This window comes from Telopea speciosissima, chromosome 9, assembly GCF_018873765.1.
Source record: "Telopea speciosissima isolate NSW1024214 ecotype Mountain lineage chromosome 9, Tspe_v1, whole genome shotgun sequence".
Classification (NCBI taxonomy): domain Eukaryota; kingdom Viridiplantae; phylum Streptophyta; class Magnoliopsida; order Proteales; family Proteaceae; genus Telopea; species Telopea speciosissima.
Genome location: NC_057924.1, coordinates 59,193,537 through 59,212,728, shown reverse-complemented (window position 1 = coordinate 59,212,728; position 19,192 = coordinate 59,193,537). Strand labels below are relative to the sequence as shown.

General features: G+C 40.0%; 1 protein-coding gene across 1 annotated transcript in view; it reads right to left on the bottom strand.

Moving 5' to 3' along the window:
• The window catches only part of LOC122638535 (pleiotropic drug resistance protein 3-like), a 55,642-nt gene that overhangs the window by 14,173 nt on the left and 22,277 nt on the right, over nt 1–19,192 (bottom strand). Inside the window, exons 12-21 of the mRNA XM_043831371.1 lie at nt 15,227–15,377; nt 15,003–15,137; nt 14,559–14,632; nt 14,134–14,466; nt 13,752–14,042; nt 12,780–12,863; nt 12,528–12,661; nt 11,474–11,701; nt 10,926–11,097; nt 10,102–10,356 (exon numbers count right to left, since the gene is read on the bottom strand). Of these exons, the coding sequence (XP_043687306.1) occupies nt 10,102–10,356; nt 10,926–11,097; nt 11,474–11,701; nt 12,528–12,661; nt 12,780–12,863; nt 13,752–14,042; nt 14,134–14,466; nt 14,559–14,632; nt 15,003–15,137; nt 15,227–15,377 (1,857 nt within the window). The remainder of the gene's footprint in view (nt 1–10,101; nt 10,357–10,925; nt 11,098–11,473; nt 11,702–12,527; nt 12,662–12,779; nt 12,864–13,751; nt 14,043–14,133; nt 14,467–14,558; nt 14,633–15,002; nt 15,138–15,226; nt 15,378–19,192) is intronic.

Here is a 19,192-nt window from a genome sequence, read left to right as displayed (position 1 = left end):
GAGTTCGACCCGTAGCTACGATTGATCCGTACGCTTGCGGTTATTATTTTGTGCAAACACATGTTAACAGATTTAGAATTAGAGTAAGGCTTGGATGATTAATGATCACCCCAAGCTCTTTATTTATATCCTTGAGAATAGAGGACATAAATACAAATAAGCAATGTGGGACTAAAGCCCACATAACAGAAAAATAAAAGAAACATAAAGAGGATCCAAAATACCCCTACGGTTCAACAGTTTTAACAGACACTCATGGGCAGCCGACCCCCTTTCCCTTTGGTAAAATAATCCCTAACTAAGCAATGGAAAACTTATGGTAGATTTGAAATATACCCATTGGATAGTGGTTTCTTCATCTTCAAGTTCTCCGATGAAGGCGACAAATGCTGTGTCCTCAAAGGTGGTCGCTGGAATATCGGTCGAAAACCAATTTTTCTTTGTCAATTGAATAGGTATCTACAGTTGAATCGGCTCGACCTCAGCTCCCTCCCTCTCTGGTTCTCCTTCCCAAGGCTTCCCTTGCACTTCTGGTGTGAAGAAGGCCTGTGTGGTGGGCTAGGTACTAGGTTAACCACTATACTCTGATGGAAGAACTAAGTTGCAAGACCAACTCGCTTATGCTCGCATTTGAGTGGACATTCCGGCGGATGCTCCTCTACCAACCTCCATTCTGGTGGTCGATGACGAAGGATTCTCCTTCAACCTTGTTCAATACGATTGGACCCCCCTCAATGCCTCTCTTGCAAGGTATAGTATTTGGTCACCCACCAGAGAAATGCCCAACCCATCATCTCCCCAAACCCTCGAACCACCCCTCTGAAACAAATCCTTTGAACCCCAACCTCCCCCATTCCTCTGAACCTTATTCTATTGCTAAAAATCCTAATACCACCATCACCCCCAATCCCTCTGTTGCTAACAACCCACCGGAGGTTCAATCTCACATCACCTCTCTGTACCCTCCTCTTGTAACCTTTGCTCACGTCCACAACATCTCCTCTACCTCGCATGGTACACATCGAAGCAGATTACGCACAAAGCACCGCCGTCGTGCCTCCGCCTCCACCTCCCCATGCGGCCACAAAAAACCCTCATCTCTTTGTCCTCTGGTTCTCCACTCTAGGATCATTGGTCACAACCGCTTCATAGCCTTGGGAACTGTAGCCGACCATACAGACCTGGAACCTCCTGCAAACCCTGATATCACCAATTCTTCCTCTCCCTCTCGAGTTGACATCCCAACTTCCCATTCGTTAGCGCCTTCTTTTCCTGCCACTTTTCACCTTGAGAAGCCTACAGTTTCCTTTCCAAGCTCTCCCCATCGACCTTCTCTTCGACCTCCCCTTTTCTCTCTCCCATCTTTATTATCCCCTTTAGTAAGGGGGGGGGGGAGCACCGCTTCTAAACCCTCCCAACTCCCACGAGTCGATAACCTTCTTCACCCACCCCGTTCGAACAATCTCGGCCCAATTCAAAGACCCACTAAACCTTCTTTAAACCAGCCCGTCTATCTTTTATCTCGTAAACCGGATCAGCCCAACTCTTCTTGGGTTAGTATCGCCCTAACCCAACCCGTATCTTACCATCATCTTCTTCCTTGCCCGATTATGGGCCTTTAACTGATGCTACAAGCATCCCCTCCCGCCACCTTTCTTTCCTATCCCCTCCCTGCTGCCACTCTAACCCTCGTCTTGCAATGCCAGCCCCCCCTTCCGAACCTATCTTCATCGTAGGACTGTGTCCCCTCTGCATAGATCTGGCCTTGGGAGTGCTGCATCTTCTCCCTCCTTATCTTGATGAATAGTAGCCTTATTTGGAATACAAGAGGGTTAAATTCAACATACATTTGGTTAGTATTCAAATCAAGTGAAGAATCAACATAGAACTAGAAGACAACAGAACTGAAGAAGCAAGCTATTGGAAGTTTGAAATAATCAAAACATACATTTGGTTTATACTGTTCTTAGAAAATATGATCTTATCAATAAGTAATTAAACTACTCTCGATTTAGAGAAATGTTCTTGTTCGCTAAAAAGTTTGATTGATCAAATGATTTTATTTTTACATGAGACTTTTTTTATTAGGTAGAACACAAAGCCAGCTTTCCAACAAATCTTAGATTGCTTAAATCTGATTTATATTGAAGGAGTTATGTTCCGGTCAAACCTTATTTGGTGTACACGAATGCTGTCAAAATCGCTCTAAATGAAAATATTTTTTTAAATATCAAAACAAATGAATATTTTACCGCACTTTGGGTTTTTAGCAATGTTTTACCATATTAAGATTAATGGAATTTTTAGATTTGAGAAAAAACTCCGCATTAGAAAGTTGAAAATTTCACCTACCACCAAAAATCCAGTTTTTGTTCTTGATTAGGGGAGTTGACTTTTTATCCTTTTGGAATTTTATTTTTTAACTATTTTTATTGGATTCAAATAGGGGGGTTATTTGCTTAAATGAAATATAAAGTGATATTTGGCATAAATAAGTGCCAGCACTTGGTCTGATACAAATTAAACCCTTGCAAGGTGCCCTACACTATGGAGGCAGTCGCCTAGGCCCCTAGAGATCCGCCTAGGCAACGCCTTGACAACTATGAGCTACCCACCTGTAGATCTCTGGCTTTCCCCTGGATCCCTTCTCGACTAATTGCTCACCATTGCACTCCGATGCTAGATCTTATGCGTAAGAGACTCCAACTATGGAAAGGCAAGCTCCTTTCCTATAATGAGTGCCTCGAACTGATCAGATCAGTCCTTCAGGCCTCGTATCTTTATTGGTCAGGTATATTTGGTATCCCACAATTGGTTATTTCCAAGTTGGAAGCGCTCAGGTGTTCCTTTCTTTGGAAAGGCTCTGAAACTTCAAGATTTCTTCATCCTACCTCCTGGGCCTCAGTTTGCCTCCCCAAAGCCGAAGGTGGTTTGGGCATTAGGCGTATCAAAGACACCAATGCAGCTGGTATTCTCAAGTTGATTTGGAAGATTGCCTCCAAGGAAAAAAATCTCTGGGTGGACTAGTCTATAAAATACATCTCCAAAATGACTCAATTTGGACTGTCCCTATCCCCTCAGATGTCTCTTGGGTTTGGAGAAGAATTATGAAGCTCAGGCCTCTAGCTCTTAGTTCCATCACTTCCTTGAGTGACGACGGTGCTTCTACTAGTCTTTGGTTAGATAACTGGCACCCTTCTGGTGTCCTCCTCCATTAGGTTGGCGACAGTTGTATCTACAATCTGGGTTCAAATAGACAAGCCAATCTCTCATATCATTATGGGGCATACCTGGGATCCTCCATTCCCCTCCAAACCCCCACCCCCTTTGATCTCATATGGGATGTCTCCCAAATATCCGCAGGTCCACTCTTGAAAGAGGTGATAGAGTCTCTTGGAAAGCCTCCCCGTCTGGTTTGTTCAGACCCTTTGAGGGTTGTATCTTACCCCTTTGGAGATTGTAAATTCGTTTTTCTTTCCTTGCTCCTCTTTTCTCTGTTTTTGGAGCCTTTCTATTTGTATCCCCTTTTGGGCCTCTCTCTTTGGTTAATGAATTTTTATTCACCCCAATAACAAAAGTCATAAAAAATCAATATTAACTCACATCAAGTCATCAAAAATCAACATAGAACTAGAAGACAGCAAAACTGAAGAAGCAAACTATTGGAAGTTTGAAACGATCAAAACATACAGTTAGTTTATATTGTTCTTGGAATTGGTCATTGCCATGGTACACCTAGTCTCACATTTGGTTTTGTTGAGTTATGTAACCCGATAATATAAGGGTATTTCTGGTATTTTCCTCCTTTTATTTCCTATAGCTATCATAGTCGACTATATAGGGTTATTATTGTAATTTCTTCCTTTTATTGAAAGTTATAAATTAAGAGGCTGAGTGATCACACTGATCATTCTAGCCATTCCTTAAATTATGTTTTGTTAACATGGTATCAGAGCCAAATTCTTCTCTGATCTAGGTTTTCAAAACCCACCACCCTCCCATCTATTTTTTTCTCTCTTTCCTTCCCTCATGTTTCTTCTCCTCCCTCTCCTTGGTTGTCCTACTCATCTCAGGACAGCACTAATGAGGTGATCATAATGATCTAGCTGCTGCCCTCCACCCTACCTCCTTTTCATGCCCAAAATTTCAGATCGATAGCTGCTGGAGCCTTATCTGCGATTTGAAGTTCTCCAATTTTTTTTTGAAGATCAGGCCTCTCTACCTATTGTCGGCTGTTCTTCCATTGTTGGAGCTTCCTCTGCAAACATTCCAACATCTATCCACTTTCCCCTATTTTTTGAAGACCCCTAACCCTAATCGATCTCTCTTCTCAAGGTTTTTTGGAGGCCTTTCTACCATCAAGGGACACACTCGACTTCATCACCAGCCCTCATCTCTGAATTTTTTTGACGAAATTCAGACCTTCTCTTGGGATCGATTTCTCACAATACCGATTCCAGGGTTTTTGGAGCTTCTTGGCTAGTTGCATCTATTACTTGCTTCTTCAACAAATTGCTTGACTGCTGCAATGACAGGCTCAGATTCTTCTTCGGCTTCCTCTGGGCTTGATGGACAGCCCCGGACAGAATTTCTTCCCCTTGCTGCACCTATCAAACTCGATGGCACAAACTATCTTAAGTGGTCTCGGTCTACCTATTTAACCATAGCTGGCCATATTCTTGGGACTACCTTAATGCCGGCTGATTCTAGTTCTTTGCAAGATAAGTGGATGTCTAATGATGCTATGGTGATGTCCTACTTGATCCATTCTATGCAACCAGATATCTCTGACAATTTTTTACTTTTGGACACAACCCATCATATATGGAGTGGTTCCAAAGAGGCTTATGGACGCGTTGGGAATGATGCATAGGTGTATGAGATTCGCAAGAAGGCTCATGAGACTACTCAAAAGGAGCTGTCCGTCTCCAAATACTATGCTGCCCTCAAAAGCTTGTGGCCGCAATTGGATCATTACTCCGACTATCAGCCCTTTACTGCTACTAATCTTGCTGCCTATCGCAAACACGTTGACAAAATACATGTCTATGATTTTTTGGCCGGTCTAAATGTGGAGTATGACCCTATTTGAGTGCAAGTGCTTAGCCACTCTCCTTTTCCCACACTAGAGCAGTCCTTTGCTTTGGTTCATACAGAGGAAACTCGTCAGACTGCTATGTTGCATTCCTCTACTGTTGATCGCTCCGCCTTACAAGCTACTTCAAGCGCTACCTCTACTTCCACTACTGATGGTGGTACTACTGCCTCTGAAGGGCTTATCAAGTGTGAACACTGCAACAAACTTTATCACACTAAGGCTCAATGCTGGAAGCTCCATGGGAAGCCTGCTGACTTTGAGGAAAAGAAGGGCCGTGGGAAGTCTAAACCCAAGGCACATCTTGCTGATTCTCCTACCACTGCTGTTGCTGCCCCTACATCTGACATTAGGCTTACTCAGGATGAACTCCTGGCTTTCCGTCGCATGCTACAGGCCTCTTCCACTGCACCTACTACGGCATCTGCACCTGCTGCCCTTCCTGGTTCTCACTTTGCCTTAGGTATTCCGGTCGGTAGTCATTGTGCATTGGCTGTCTCAAGTCCTTGGATTATAGACTCCGGTGCTACTAACTACATGACTGGTTCCCCCCATGTGTTTCACCATTATTCCCCTTCTTCTGGAAAAGATAGTGTTCGAGTAGCTAATGGTTCCCTTTCTCCTATTAATGGAAAGGGTCCATTCACTGCTCTCCTACCCTTACTTTAAATTCTGTATTGCATGCTCCCTCCTTTTCTACTAACCTTCTTTCTATTAGCAGTCTTACCAAAGATTTGAACTGCAAAATAACCTTTTCCCTTCTCATTGTGTCATACAGGATCTGGAGAAAGGGCACACGATTGGGTGTGGTAAAGTGCATGGTGGTCTCTACTTACTTGACACGGGTCAGCCTTCTTCGTTGCATTCAACTTTTTCTTCGGCTCATTAGTTACATTCAGCCACTTCAGCTGATCTCCATCTTTGGCATTGTCGGCTTGGTCATCCTTCCCTTGGCACTTTAGCTTTTTTGTTTCATACCTTGGTCAAGAATTGTAAAACGGATGAGTTTTTATGTGAGGCCTGTGTTTTGGCCAAACAGACTCATTCAAGTTATTCTTCATTAAATAAAAGAAGTGTTTCTCCATTTGCTTTAGTTCATTTTGATGTGTGGGGCATTGTCCGTCGTACTTCTATTTTTGGTCATAGATAGTTTGTCTCCTTTATAGATTGTTATACTCGTACTACCTGGGTGTACATGATGCAGCACAAGAGTGAGGTAGGTTTTCCACTGTTTTTGGCTCTTTCATCGTATGGTTCAGACTCAATTCAATGCCACCTTGAAAATTCTGCAGAGTGATAATGGCAGAGAATACAAGGAGGGTCAGTTCCAACATTATTTGGCTAAAAATGGTATTGTTCATCAGACTAGCTATGTCGACACTCCGGCTTAGAATGGGGTTGCTGAGAGAAAAAACCGGCATCTCCTGGAAGTTGCTTGGGCCATCATGTATGCACGGCAGGTTCCCTCTCAATATTGGAGTGATGCCATTCTTACCGCTGCCTATCTCATCAACCGAGTGCCTACACATGTACTTGATGGTCGATCCCCAGTTGCCCTCCTCCAATGTTCCTCTTCTTTTGTGGTCCCCCCAAAAATTTTTGGTTGTGTCTATTATACTCGCAACCATCATCCTCATGGCAAGCTTGATCCAAGGAGCATCAGGTATATTTTTTTGGGCTACTCTGCAACCCAGAAGGGATACAAGTGTTATCATCCGCCCACTTGCCGTACTTTTGTTTCCATGGATATTGTCTTCCATGAGTCCTTGGCGTATTATTCTCAGCCACCTCTTCAGGGGGAGCATGATCCAGGTTTTGAAGATGTGTCTGCTATCCTTTCGGTTCCTATTCAGGGGGAGCCCTCTTCTCCAAAGCCTCCACCTTCAGTCCCTACCGCAGTTCCTATTCAGGGGGAGCGTAGACCTGTGAGTCAGATCCCTGTTGATCAAGTCTATACCCGGAAGCACAAAGAACAAGTTAAGACTACCACTACCACTCTACCACTTCTACAATCGTCTGCACTTAATCCAAATCCAGACCTTGCTACGTCATCTGGTAAGGATCCTTCTCTTGACTTACCTATCACTGTTCGTAAAGGCATTAAGTCTTGTACCCAACATCCCATCTCTAATGTTGTTTCCTATGATGCTTTGTTTCCTTCCTATCGTGCATTTGTATGCTCTCTTTCCTCTGTTTCTATTCCTAAAAAATGGCAGGAGGCGATTGCAGATCCAAAGTGGAAAGCAGCCATGATGGAAGAAATGACAGCCTTATCCAAAAAAGAGACATGGGAGCTGGTAGTTCTTCCTTCGGGCAAGAAACCAGTCGGGTGTAAATGGGTATTTGTTGTCAAGAAGAAGCCAGATGGAATAGTAGATAGATATAAGGCCAGGCTCATGGCCAAGGGCTTTACTCAGACCTATGGGATCGACTATCAGGAGACATTTGCCCCAGTTGCAAAGTTAAACACTATTCGGGTTTATTGTCATGTGCTGTCAACCTTGGCTAGGACTTGTAGCAATTGGATGTAAAAAATACATTCTTTCATGGAGAGCTGGAAGAGGAGGTTTATATGGAAGTACCTCCAGGTTTTTCTTCTGACAAGACTCATGGGAAAGTGTGTAGGCTAAAGCGGGCATTATATGGGTTGAAGCAATCTCCTCGAGCTTGGTTTGGCAGGTTTCATAAAGCCATAGTCTCTATAGGATACAAACAGAGTAATGCTGATCACACCATGTTCATCAAGCGAAATGGAGAAAAGGTCACTCTTCTTATAGTCTATGTCGATGACATAGTTGTGACTGGCAATGATGCAGATGAAGTTTCTCACCTGACTTTCTTGGGACGAGAATTTGACATAAAAGATCTAGGACAGCTCAAGTACTTTCTTGGGATTGAAGTTGCCCGTTCACCTAAAGGCATTTTTCTCTTCCAAAGGAAGTATGTTCTAGACTTACTTTTAGATAATAGTTTGTTAGGATGTCATCCTTGTGACACTCCTTTGGAAGCTACTACTCGTCTGCAAGAGAAGGATGGTGGTCCGGTTGATAAGGGTAGATATCAACGATTGGTGGGAAAATTGATTTATCTCTCCCACACCAGACCAGATATTGCTATTGTAGTAGGTTTAGTCAGCCAGTTCATGCATGATCCCTACTCCACTCACATGATTGTTGTCCTTCGTATTCTCCACTATTTGAAGTTGGCTCTAGGAAAAGGGATCCTTTTGTCTCCTCATGATCATCTTCGCATTGAGACTTACATAGATTCTGACTGGGGTGGTAATCCTGACAGGAAGTCCACTTCTGGTTATTGTACTTTTGTTAGAGGAAATCTTGTCACGTGGCGGAGTAAAAAACAAAATGTTGTGGCAAGATCCAGTGTTGAAGCCGATTCCGTGTTATGGCCCAGGGTATATATGAGTTATTGTGGCTTCAGAGTTTGCTCCAAGATATTAGTAGTTCTGTTCATCGTCCAATGATGTTGTACTGTGACAACAAAGCGGCAATCAGCATTGCCCACAATCCAGTGCAGCATGACCGTACCAAGCATGTGGAGATTGACAGACACTTCATCAAGGAGAAGTTAGAGAGTGGGCAGATTTGTACACCTTTTGTGAAGTCCGAAGATCAACTTGCTGAAGTCTTCACCAAAGGATTAAGTGGGAAGTTGTTTCATCCTAGTCTAGTCAAGTTGGGTATGTGTGATATCTATACCCCAGGTCCCAACTTGAGGGGGAGTGTTGAGTTATGTAACCCGATAATATAAGGGTATTTCTAGTATTTTCCTCCTTTTATTTCCCTATAGCTATTGTAGTCGGCTATACAGGCTTATTATTGTAATTTCTTTCTCTTATTGAAAGTCAAAAATTAAGAGGCTGAGTGATCACATCGATCATTCTAGCCATTCCCTAAATTCTGTTTTGTTAACAGGTTATACTATTACTAGCAAAAATATGATCTTATCTATAAGTAATTAAATTGCTCTCGATTTAGAGAAATGTTCTTGTTCTCTAAGAATTTTGATTGGTTTAATGATTTTATCTTCACATGAGACTTTTGGTATTAGGTAGAGCAGAAAACCAGCTTTCCAACAAATCCAAGATTGCTTAAATCTTATCTAAATTGAAGAAATTATGTTTAAGTCAAAACCTTATTTGATGTGAGCATATGCTGTCAAAATCGCTCTGAATGAAAATATTTTTTTTAGATATCAACAAATGAATATTTTACAACTTTTAATTTTTTAGCAATGTTTTACCATATTAAAATTTATGGAATTTTTAGATTTGAGAAAAACCTCAGCATTAGAAAGTTGAAAATTTGACCGACCGTCAGAAGTCCGGTTTTTGTTCTTGAATTGGGGGGGGGGGGTTAACTTTTTATCCTTTTAGAATTTTATTTTTTAACTATTTTTATTGGATTCAAATAGGGGGTATTTTCTTAGTTATGAATAATATCTTAAGTAAATGAAACATTTACTTAAAAGATATTTGGCATAAAAAAGGGCCAAGGCATTCGATACCACTAAGGCGACAATCGACTAAACCCCCAAAAATGCGCTTGACTAAAACATAAAGAAAGAAACCCCATAATACCCCTAACAATAGGAGTATGCAACACCCTGATCGGTAGGAGTGAAATTACAAGTACCTTGACATAAATAAATTATATGACCATTTTTACTTGTTGGGTTTGACTTGTTCAAGGTTCAGACCTGATGTACCCAAAAGTTGCAGTTCATTTTTTAATTTTAAGATTAATAAAACTTCAGAAGGCAGCCATAGTCCTCAAAAAAAAAAAAAAAAAAAAGGATTACATGATTTAACTGTAGTCAGGATTAATCCGGTTTTACAGAGTCTAGGAGTCAATTTAGTCAAGTAGAACTATTGTACCTCTCAAGTCTATCAGAAGTCAGTCACGTCTAATCAACGTGGAAAATTTATGGGTCAGGGTTTGCTGAAAACTAGGTAACATTTCGAGCAAGAAAGTGGAGTAAATGCTTACCGGTTTGGGTATTAGATAGCCAGCAAATAGATTCAACGTTGAGAAGAAGGGGGAGGCCAATGTTGCAGCAACACGAACGCTTGGTGTCAGAGCTAAAAGCATCATTCCAAGGTAATTGAAGTAGGCTAGCACACAGAACATGGTATAGAAGTACCAAAATATCTTATATGCTGACGGGTAGTACCCAAACATGGGGTATGTAATAATGACATATATAAAAGTTTGAGTGAACAAATATGGAATCTCAATTACCACCTGCAGTATGCAATCAAACTCATGTAAGCTTAAAATGGCAAAAACTAGAAAAGCTAAAATTGATAGGCCAACACTAAAACAAAAAATGGGAAAAGGCTCTCTGACCCTAAGGCATACATTGCACCTCCTCACATTCAATATTTTATTAATTGTTTTCATGAGAGAAAAATAATGATTTAAAATATCAATGTGAGAGGGTGTAGTGTACCCTGCTTGCTCAGAGAAGTCTCTCCCATAAAAAATATACTATGACACAACAGGAGGAAGTACTCCCATGCATGACATGTGGCAACTGTACTGCAAAAGCTGAAGTTGAAAAGGATGAAAATTTGTTAGCCTCTTCGTATATTGTCCTACCATGTGCTTCTCTTAGACACAAGAAGGAAAAAATTTTCATCCTCTAGTAGTGCCATGCTAGAACAACTCTTATTAGAATCTCAATCAATTCCAATAAAAAGTGACAAATTAATAAAAAAGAACAAGGATAGTATAATTTATTTTCTCTTGCCCCTGAGGCAAAACAAACTTGAGCCAAATCAACTAGATGAGTTTGAGAGAAAGGTTTAAACCTGTGCAAATGAATATGCCCACGGAGAATACATTCCTGCAGCTCTTTCCCTATAGAAGACAATGCGCTCTGTCGCAACAAATGGTAAGACTACCGAGGTGAGATTTACACCTATGAGTTGCACCGCAACAAACATCGCACCAAGTACATTGAGCAAGTCTTGCTGGGTATTTCTGCAAAAAAAATGAAGAGAATTATTTTCATAATGGGAGTAATCTTGCAAAAAAAATTTACCTATCTTCGGCTGTGTTTGTTTGTCAAGAAATGGATAGAAAAAAAGAGAAAAGAAAAAAGCATCTTGAGAAGAGGAGAAGAAAAAAGAAAAGAAATGAAAAGAATAATTTGTGCATAAGGAGACCACTTCATCCCTTGACCTGACTTTTATAGTGTTGCTCTGGTTTCAAGTGCAGGAAGATTAAGAACTGGTTGAGGAATGAAGGTGGTCTCCCTAGAATTTCTCTTGACGTAACGACCTGAAGTAGTTAGCTTTGATTTTTGTCATCAAAATTCTACACTAATATAGAAACCCAGTTGAGTAAATTGACTTACATCTTCCCTCCTTGCTTCCAGAACAGTATTCCAAATAGCACAGATGCAAAGAATGTGTAAATGAAACGTCTTAAGTTGTAATCAGGACTTCTCCAGTAGGACAAGTATTGTTTCCACAAGCATGCTTTGAACTGCCCCCAACCATTTTGCGGAAAATAGGTAGGGAAAAACAAATCCCTTGAACCAGGCAGTGGAGTACTCAATTGTTTAACAAGCTCTACATTGTCCCTACAATAAAGAATAAAAAATCAGCCACAAAAACATTTTACAATACCATCTTTTATATTGATAACCAATCAATTGTTACACTTAACTTTACCCCAAAAAAAAGAAGAATAGTTTGTGGTCAATAATGAGGCTCCCCATGAATCAATGAGTCATAACTGATTTAACATGTATTGGTTGCATGTCAGAGTAGGAAACTGTAGTTTCAATTGAAGAAAGACCCTATAACGCACCCAAAAAATAATACCTTTTGATTGCAACAACTTCTAGTACATTGACGCAAGCAAGAAGATACTGATTATGAAAAATAATTTAGAGATATAAAATAAGGGATATTATCATATTCATATTATTTAATGAACCTTTAGATTCAACTATAGAATGTGTACCCAGATTCCCAAGGTTAGGTACACAAGGATAACACAAATAATCAAACGATTGGATGATGTTTAATATCATCCAATTTACCTGATGTTGATGTGATCTTCAAAACTAAAAATCGGATGTACTAGATTTAGAATAGTATTACATTATTTTATTCTTTTCTTTTTTTGGTGAATAAAAAATGTATTACCAAAGAAAGCCCGAGATGGGCAAGAAAGAAGTACAAGGGAGAGCTTGGGGGGGGGGGGGGAGAAGCTACAAGCCCTCTAGGGAGGGGGCTGCAAAATGGTACAATCAAGGTCCCAGGCTCTATCAATATGCCTATTCCTGGGAGAATCAATCAAGGATTTGTGGGGGAGAAAGCTCAGCTTCGTAGAAACATCAAAAGAGATGGACTTCCAAATCAAGTCGAAAGATCTAGAGTTGGTAGATGTAGAAGTTATACTTGTATAAATTTGAATCCCTATAGATTTCGGCAAAATCAACACCAAGGTCTGCTTCTGCAGATGTAGATGTAACTTCTAACATCCATGTCGCTGGATTGTAGTTGTCCTTAATCTTTGGTACCCCAGATATTTCCTGAAAAAAAAAATGAAAGAAAAGAAGGACTTACCAACCACTTGTTTCTGATCATAAAAGGCAGCATCATATATGACAATAAATGAAAAAATAATATATCAGAAGTTAGTAAATTTACCTCAAAATACTTAATAACCCTACATGAATGTTGACCCAATGGTCCGGCATAGATTAAGCGTCCTCCAGTTTTCATTAGAACCAACTGCAAGAATTGTAAAATGTGCATTAGATAGATCAAAAACTATATTACAAGATGACACCCGTAGCATTTTATAGAGAAAAATTCACAAGCGTTGTGTTTTCTAGAAGCTAATGCTTGGCTTGTTGAATCTCCAGGACTTACTTAACATATAAAAAAATGTGCAGGGATCCAAATGAGCCTCATTTGGAAGGCGTTCCAAGTTCCAACTGAAGCAGCTTTTATGCCATGGGGCATTGTTTGATGAGCCCAAGTTTTGTGGACATGTCCATATTATCGTTTTATCTCGGGTCACGTATCTTATCAATATCAGGGCTCTGCATGTCATTTTAGAGCTTACAAAATTCCAATTCTGTTTGGGAAATGGGCAGCTTAGGAACCTAGGAAAAATCAAAAGGGCAAAGATCCAAATGGTGGCCGATGGTTGAGATACCCATAAATTCAACATGGCACCTATCCACATCTTTCTCCACCTGTCCGACAGCCAAATGTCCAGAAGAGTAATCCATAGAGCAAAACTAGATGCTTCAGTTCAAAAGCCATCCAAATTTGATTTGGTTGGCTACCTTCCAGAACTTGGTTTTGCATGAAAATTTAGTATCTTTGAAGTGAAAATATTTGCAGCACCAAAGAGAATTGAGATATAAAGTTGATGTTCCCTTGAACTTACACGCCATAAATGTTACGCACTCAACACTCCTCTTTCAGGTTGTGTTGAAATGGAACTAGCAATTTTAGGTGTCTGGTGCAGAAGTTCCATCCATTTGTAACTGCATGATATTGGTAGTGTTTGCACTACTCTAAGGGGTCACCACATCATTCTCAATTTCTAAGGTTTCTTATGTCAGGGTGGGGGGGAGATTATAAAAAGTGCTTGAATTAATGATATACCTCATCAAATGACTCAAATATATCTATACTTGGCTGGTGGATGGTGCAAACAACTGTTCGTCCCATACCAACCACATTCTTCACTGCCCGCATGACAATTGCAGCTGCTCTTGCATCCAATCCTGAGGTGGGTTCATCCATGAAGATAATTGAGGGATTGGCAACAAGTTCCACGGCTATTGTGAGACGTTTACGTTGCTCGGTTGATAAACCACTGACACCAGGCATGCCTACCAAAGTATCTTTAATTCCATCAAGCTCAATAGTCTCAAGGACTTCATTCATGAAATCCTGTAAAAAGCATTTCATGACAATTCAACATTAGATTCTGCCCAAAGGTATGGCACAAAAAAGGTCAATCTCTAAATGATGGATGTCGTACAGCTTTTGTTTTTGAATCAATCTGAGGCGACAGTCGCAGCCAAGCAGAATATATCACTGACTCCTCCACGGTGACCTGTGGAGAATGTATGTCATTTTGCTCAATGTAACCTGATATCCTAGCGAATGTTCCTTGAACCTTGGCGTATCCACCAATCTTAATTTCTCCTTCAATAGTACCACCAGTTTTTCTTCCAGAAAGAACATCCATAAGAGTAGTCTTCCCAGCTCCGCTGACACCCATTAATGCTGTAAGAACACCAGGCCTAAATGCACCTGTAATATCATGAAGAAGTTGTAGGTTTTTTTGTTTGAAGCCCCGTTCTCTCATTGCCTGAGACCAATGCAATAAACAAAGTCATTTGATCTGACTTTCCTATCTAGTAAACTAAATTTACTGCAAAAATATTACATTAGTATGATTACCGTAGGAGTGTCAATGTAGTAATGAAGATTCTGAAAGGTCATTGTTAGGGGCTCAAAAGGTAAGACCATCCTTCCTACAAAATCAACCATGGAATTCATATATAATGAAGGAAAAATTAGGATAACCAATACTAATAAGTAGGGGTGCCATAACAAAAATGGTGTTCATTTCTTTTCCTATTTTGAGGGGGCACTAAAAAATGCTAGTTATGTAATACTTTAAATGGTCAAGTGCCTATCACTCTCCTCTTACTATCTTTCTTCTTTCATCATTCATTTTTCTATTTATTTCCCATCTTTCATTTGTTTGTCCTTGTTTTTTATTATTATTTTTTATTTATATTTAGTTAGCACTCTGTTTTCCCTACTTTGTTTTGCTTGGATCCATTTAGCCGACCCCATTAAGTTGGGATAAGGCTGAGTTTGTTGTTGTTGTTGTCTCACCTCTTTTAGGCTCTGCAACATTTTCAGGATGGCCATTAGTTGATTCCTCCTCTACAGAACCATTGTGGCAGTCTTCTTTTCCTTGTATTTGAGCAAGCTTTTCATATGAAATAATAGCACGAGACATCCCAGGAGCTGAAGAACACAATAAAAATCGTATCATTTTATAGTAATTTTCCTTTTCATATATCATAAGCCTGTTAAGCAAATGAAGATGAACTTACGCTTTAAAAAAGTTAAAGCCAGCACATATCCAACATTGAAAAGTATTGTAAAGCCAAATAAGGCAGCAAGTGATATCCAGTAAAAGTAGCTTCTGAAGTCAAGCCCATGGCTTTGAAGTACTTGTTGCCCTAAAGTAGTATTTGTGGACATCTGTAGAGAACAGCAAAGAAAAAAGTACTAAGAAGGTGGTCATAAATTTTTACTCAGAGCTAAGTTATTAGGAAAAGCAAACTGCTCATTCAAAAAATTAGAATCACAGTCTATAAATAAGATATTGGTCAAAGTACCACAATGATATGAGAGTATAATAGACCTTTTGTTGGCTGTTTCTACAGCTGAATCTTGATGAAGATTCAAGTGAGATGCAAAGAAAAACAGAGTAATAAAATTCAGCAAAAGAAGAAGAGGGGAAGAAAGCTAAATGTTTCTTCTTTGTTGTAGTTTCTGGTTTCTTGTTTCTTTCACACACTTGGATAGATTTTTACATACCTTTTATGTGTGTTTGGCACACATCTGGGCCATACACCTGGACCCATCTTAAACATCAAGGAAAAGACACTAAAGACAAAAAACAGAGTACAACTTAAAAAAAATACCAAAACAGGACATTAACTTCTACATTTCTTCCCCTTGTTGAACACCCATTAGTTGTCTAAATGCTGAAAATTATCTTTTGGAAGTGTTTTTGTAAAAATGTCAGCAAGCTGCCCCTCCTTCTTGCAAAACTTTAGTTGAATATCTTTTTCTTCAATGGCTTCTGTAATGAAATGATGCTTGATGGCTATGTGACGTGTCCGGCTATGATAGATTGGGTTCTTTGCCATAGCAATGGCTAATTTGTTGTCACAATAGATCTCAGTTCCTTCTTCTTGCTTCTCTCCAATGTCTTCCATGATTCTTCTCAACCAAATTACTTGTGAAGTTGCTAATGAAGCTGAAATATATTCAGATTCAGCTGATGATTGAGCAACTGTTTGTTGCTTCTTAGATGCCCACCATAACACGCCAAAACCAAGAGTAAATGCATAGACAAAGGTGCTCTTCATATCCCCAACACAACCTCCCCAATCATTGTCATGATACCCAACCAATTTCAATTGAAAAATTCTGAAAAATGTAATGCCATAGTTAACAGTCCCTTAAATAGATCTCAAGACCATTTTTTCTACTCCAAAATGAAAGTGACTTGGGCTGTGCATTACCCTGGACATATAACTTACTGAAAACATAATATCTAGCCTTGTAGCAGTGAGGTACAACATGTTGCCAATCAAACTTTTGTACATGGTACCATTTACTTGCTTTCCCCCCATCATCCTTCCTCAAATTTTCACCCACCATAAGAGGTGTAGCCATGGGCTTGCAAACATAAATTCTGAATTTTTGAGGATAGCTTCAGCATATTTCTTTTAAGAAATAAAGACACCATCATCATTTTGATACATTTCTGATGCAGTAGCACTTCCATGGATCGGCCTGAACCCATTTGGGAATCCAGAGAGAGATGAGCCGGGTCCAATTTGGGTCTTTGGAACTAGTAGAATAAATTAGATATTTATTTTTCTTTATTTGAGTGATATGGAATCTATTATTTATTTTATTGTTTTTCTGTGGTAGGAGAGCAGTTTCCTATTTTAGTTTAGTTTCCTAGACTGATTTAGTTTCCATATTTATGTTGGAGTCTTTCTTATTTATATGGATGTAAATCATGTAATCAACACTTTTAGACCGATTGAAGATGGAATAGAAAATTGAGTTTCAGTTTGGTACCTCTGTGGCCTGTGAGTTATCCCCTTTCTCTCTTATCTCTTCTTCTCTCCCCTTCCCCTGCAATACCTCTCTGTTCCTCCTTCTATCTTCTTCTTATTCTTCTTCTCTCCTTCTCTCCTTGTTTCTTCTCTGTTTTACTGCTACTTACTTCTTATAGCTACTAACAGTACTCTCTGCTAGCGGTACCAACAGTCCTTTTTTGGAATCGATCTCCCCCACCTTCCTTCCCTTCTCCCTCATACACAAGGCATGCGTCCCCTCTACCCTATGTAACGAAAGCCCTGGATTTTGAGTCGCTGGAAACAACCCTGCTGGCAGAACCTGTTGAAATTTAACCATGGGTCTGTTCTACCGCCAGGAGCAACTTCAAGTGGTTTAATTTGATGGCTTGAGTAATGTTTCTCTGAACTGTTACTTGGGCTTCATAGGGCTGGAGTAGATAAACATTATCCCGAAATATCAGCTCAATCAGAGTAATGTGGAGGGAGATGCAACCTCGTAAGGTCCTGGTTTCTGCCGCTGGTTGATTTCCAGAGGTTGAAGACGGTTAGTTTTCCCTCACCCTCATATCATAATTATCTTTACCTTATAATTTGTTTGGTTACCAAACTACTTTTTTCTTTTCCCTTTATTATTCCATACCCTTTATTATAAATGCTTCTGTTGTAATTTGGGTTTAAGGGAATTTTGGGTATACTTGTAAGTATGCGTCGCCCTAAGGGTATACTTGTAATTTGTTCCTTTTTTCCTTTCTAGTATAAATAGAACATGGCTGCACTCTCTAATGACATAAGTCATTATTCTCCCATTCTGTTTTACATCATGTATCATAGCAAGAATCAGTCCTGGGATCCCCGCACTAGTACAGCATCACACGCTTCTCATCAAGTGATCTGGATAGGGTGGTTTAGACAGGGACTACTTCATGTGTATTCTCCTCTAAATCGGCCTGGCACCATATCAGACAACAGGCCAGTGAGGCCACAAAGGTAAATTGGGCTGGATCAGTTTGGTTTCCCACTAATATCCCAAGGCATTCATTTATAGCTTGGAGATACTTAAAGGATGCACTCTCTACTACAGATCAGCTCCTCAAAAGGAACATTCAGGTGAGACTTTTTTTCTGTTTCTGCAGACTTGAGAGCCAGAATCATCTATTATTTAGTGCACCTTTACAGCCAGGTTTGGAAGGAGGTGCTTAGGTTATGTTCCACCACTCTATCCCTGAGCAGCGACATAATGATAGTAGCTCTTTGGGTTGTCAAAACTTTTGGGGGGTTTGGCAGCATTGTAGATATTGACAAGCTTGTGTTTTGTGCTACTGTGTATCACATTTGGAGGAAGCGAAATGGTAGACTGATTTGTAAGACAAGATCAAGGCCAGCCATTCTCTGAGACATCAAATTTGAGATTTTGGACAAGTATCGATCCATTCACTTTCCAAGGGAAGCCATCTCCCCGTAACAACAGACTTAAGGATCAATGGGATTTTTCTATGATACATATGCCCCCTTGAGTTAGTTCTTGTATCTCAGCAGTTACCCTTTTTGTTTTTATGCATGTTTGCCCTTTGAATTAGGGCCTTTGTTAGTAGGATCTCCTCTCCTTAACGATTACGGACATATTTTCCAGTACAGTTTCTTTCTTTCTTTCTTTCTTTTTGAATAAATTGATAAGAATGATGTAAGAAAGGATTAGATCGATTCCTTGAAATCCTTCTGATGTATATATTTTATGAGAATTTATCAAAACAAGTTGGTCACATATTTCTTTTTCACATACAAGGCAAGAGATCGCTGCTTGGTCATGTAGCCCCTGCATCAGCGCAGGGACCAATGAGAACGCATGCAGGGGTATCAACACCGATGGAATTTTTTATTTCAGGAGTGGCTGGGTGGTAATTTCGCACGCTCTTGTGTCTGGACGCAGGAGCCAAGTGACCAAGCAGCGTTCTTGATGTAGGACAGGACTGGGAAACCACATAAAACCACAAACCAGTCTTATCCTAGCCACAACTATGATTTATTGGGTTTATGGGCTGCTGTATTTGAAAGAACAAATGGAAGGCACTTAAGAAATGAAAATGGGGGTTGGGATATTGGATTTGGGGGATTAAACAAGGATGATTTGCTGTAGATATAGAGTTTGAAAGAGAGAAGGGTGGATAGAAGAAGGAGAAGAAGGAAGAGAAGAAC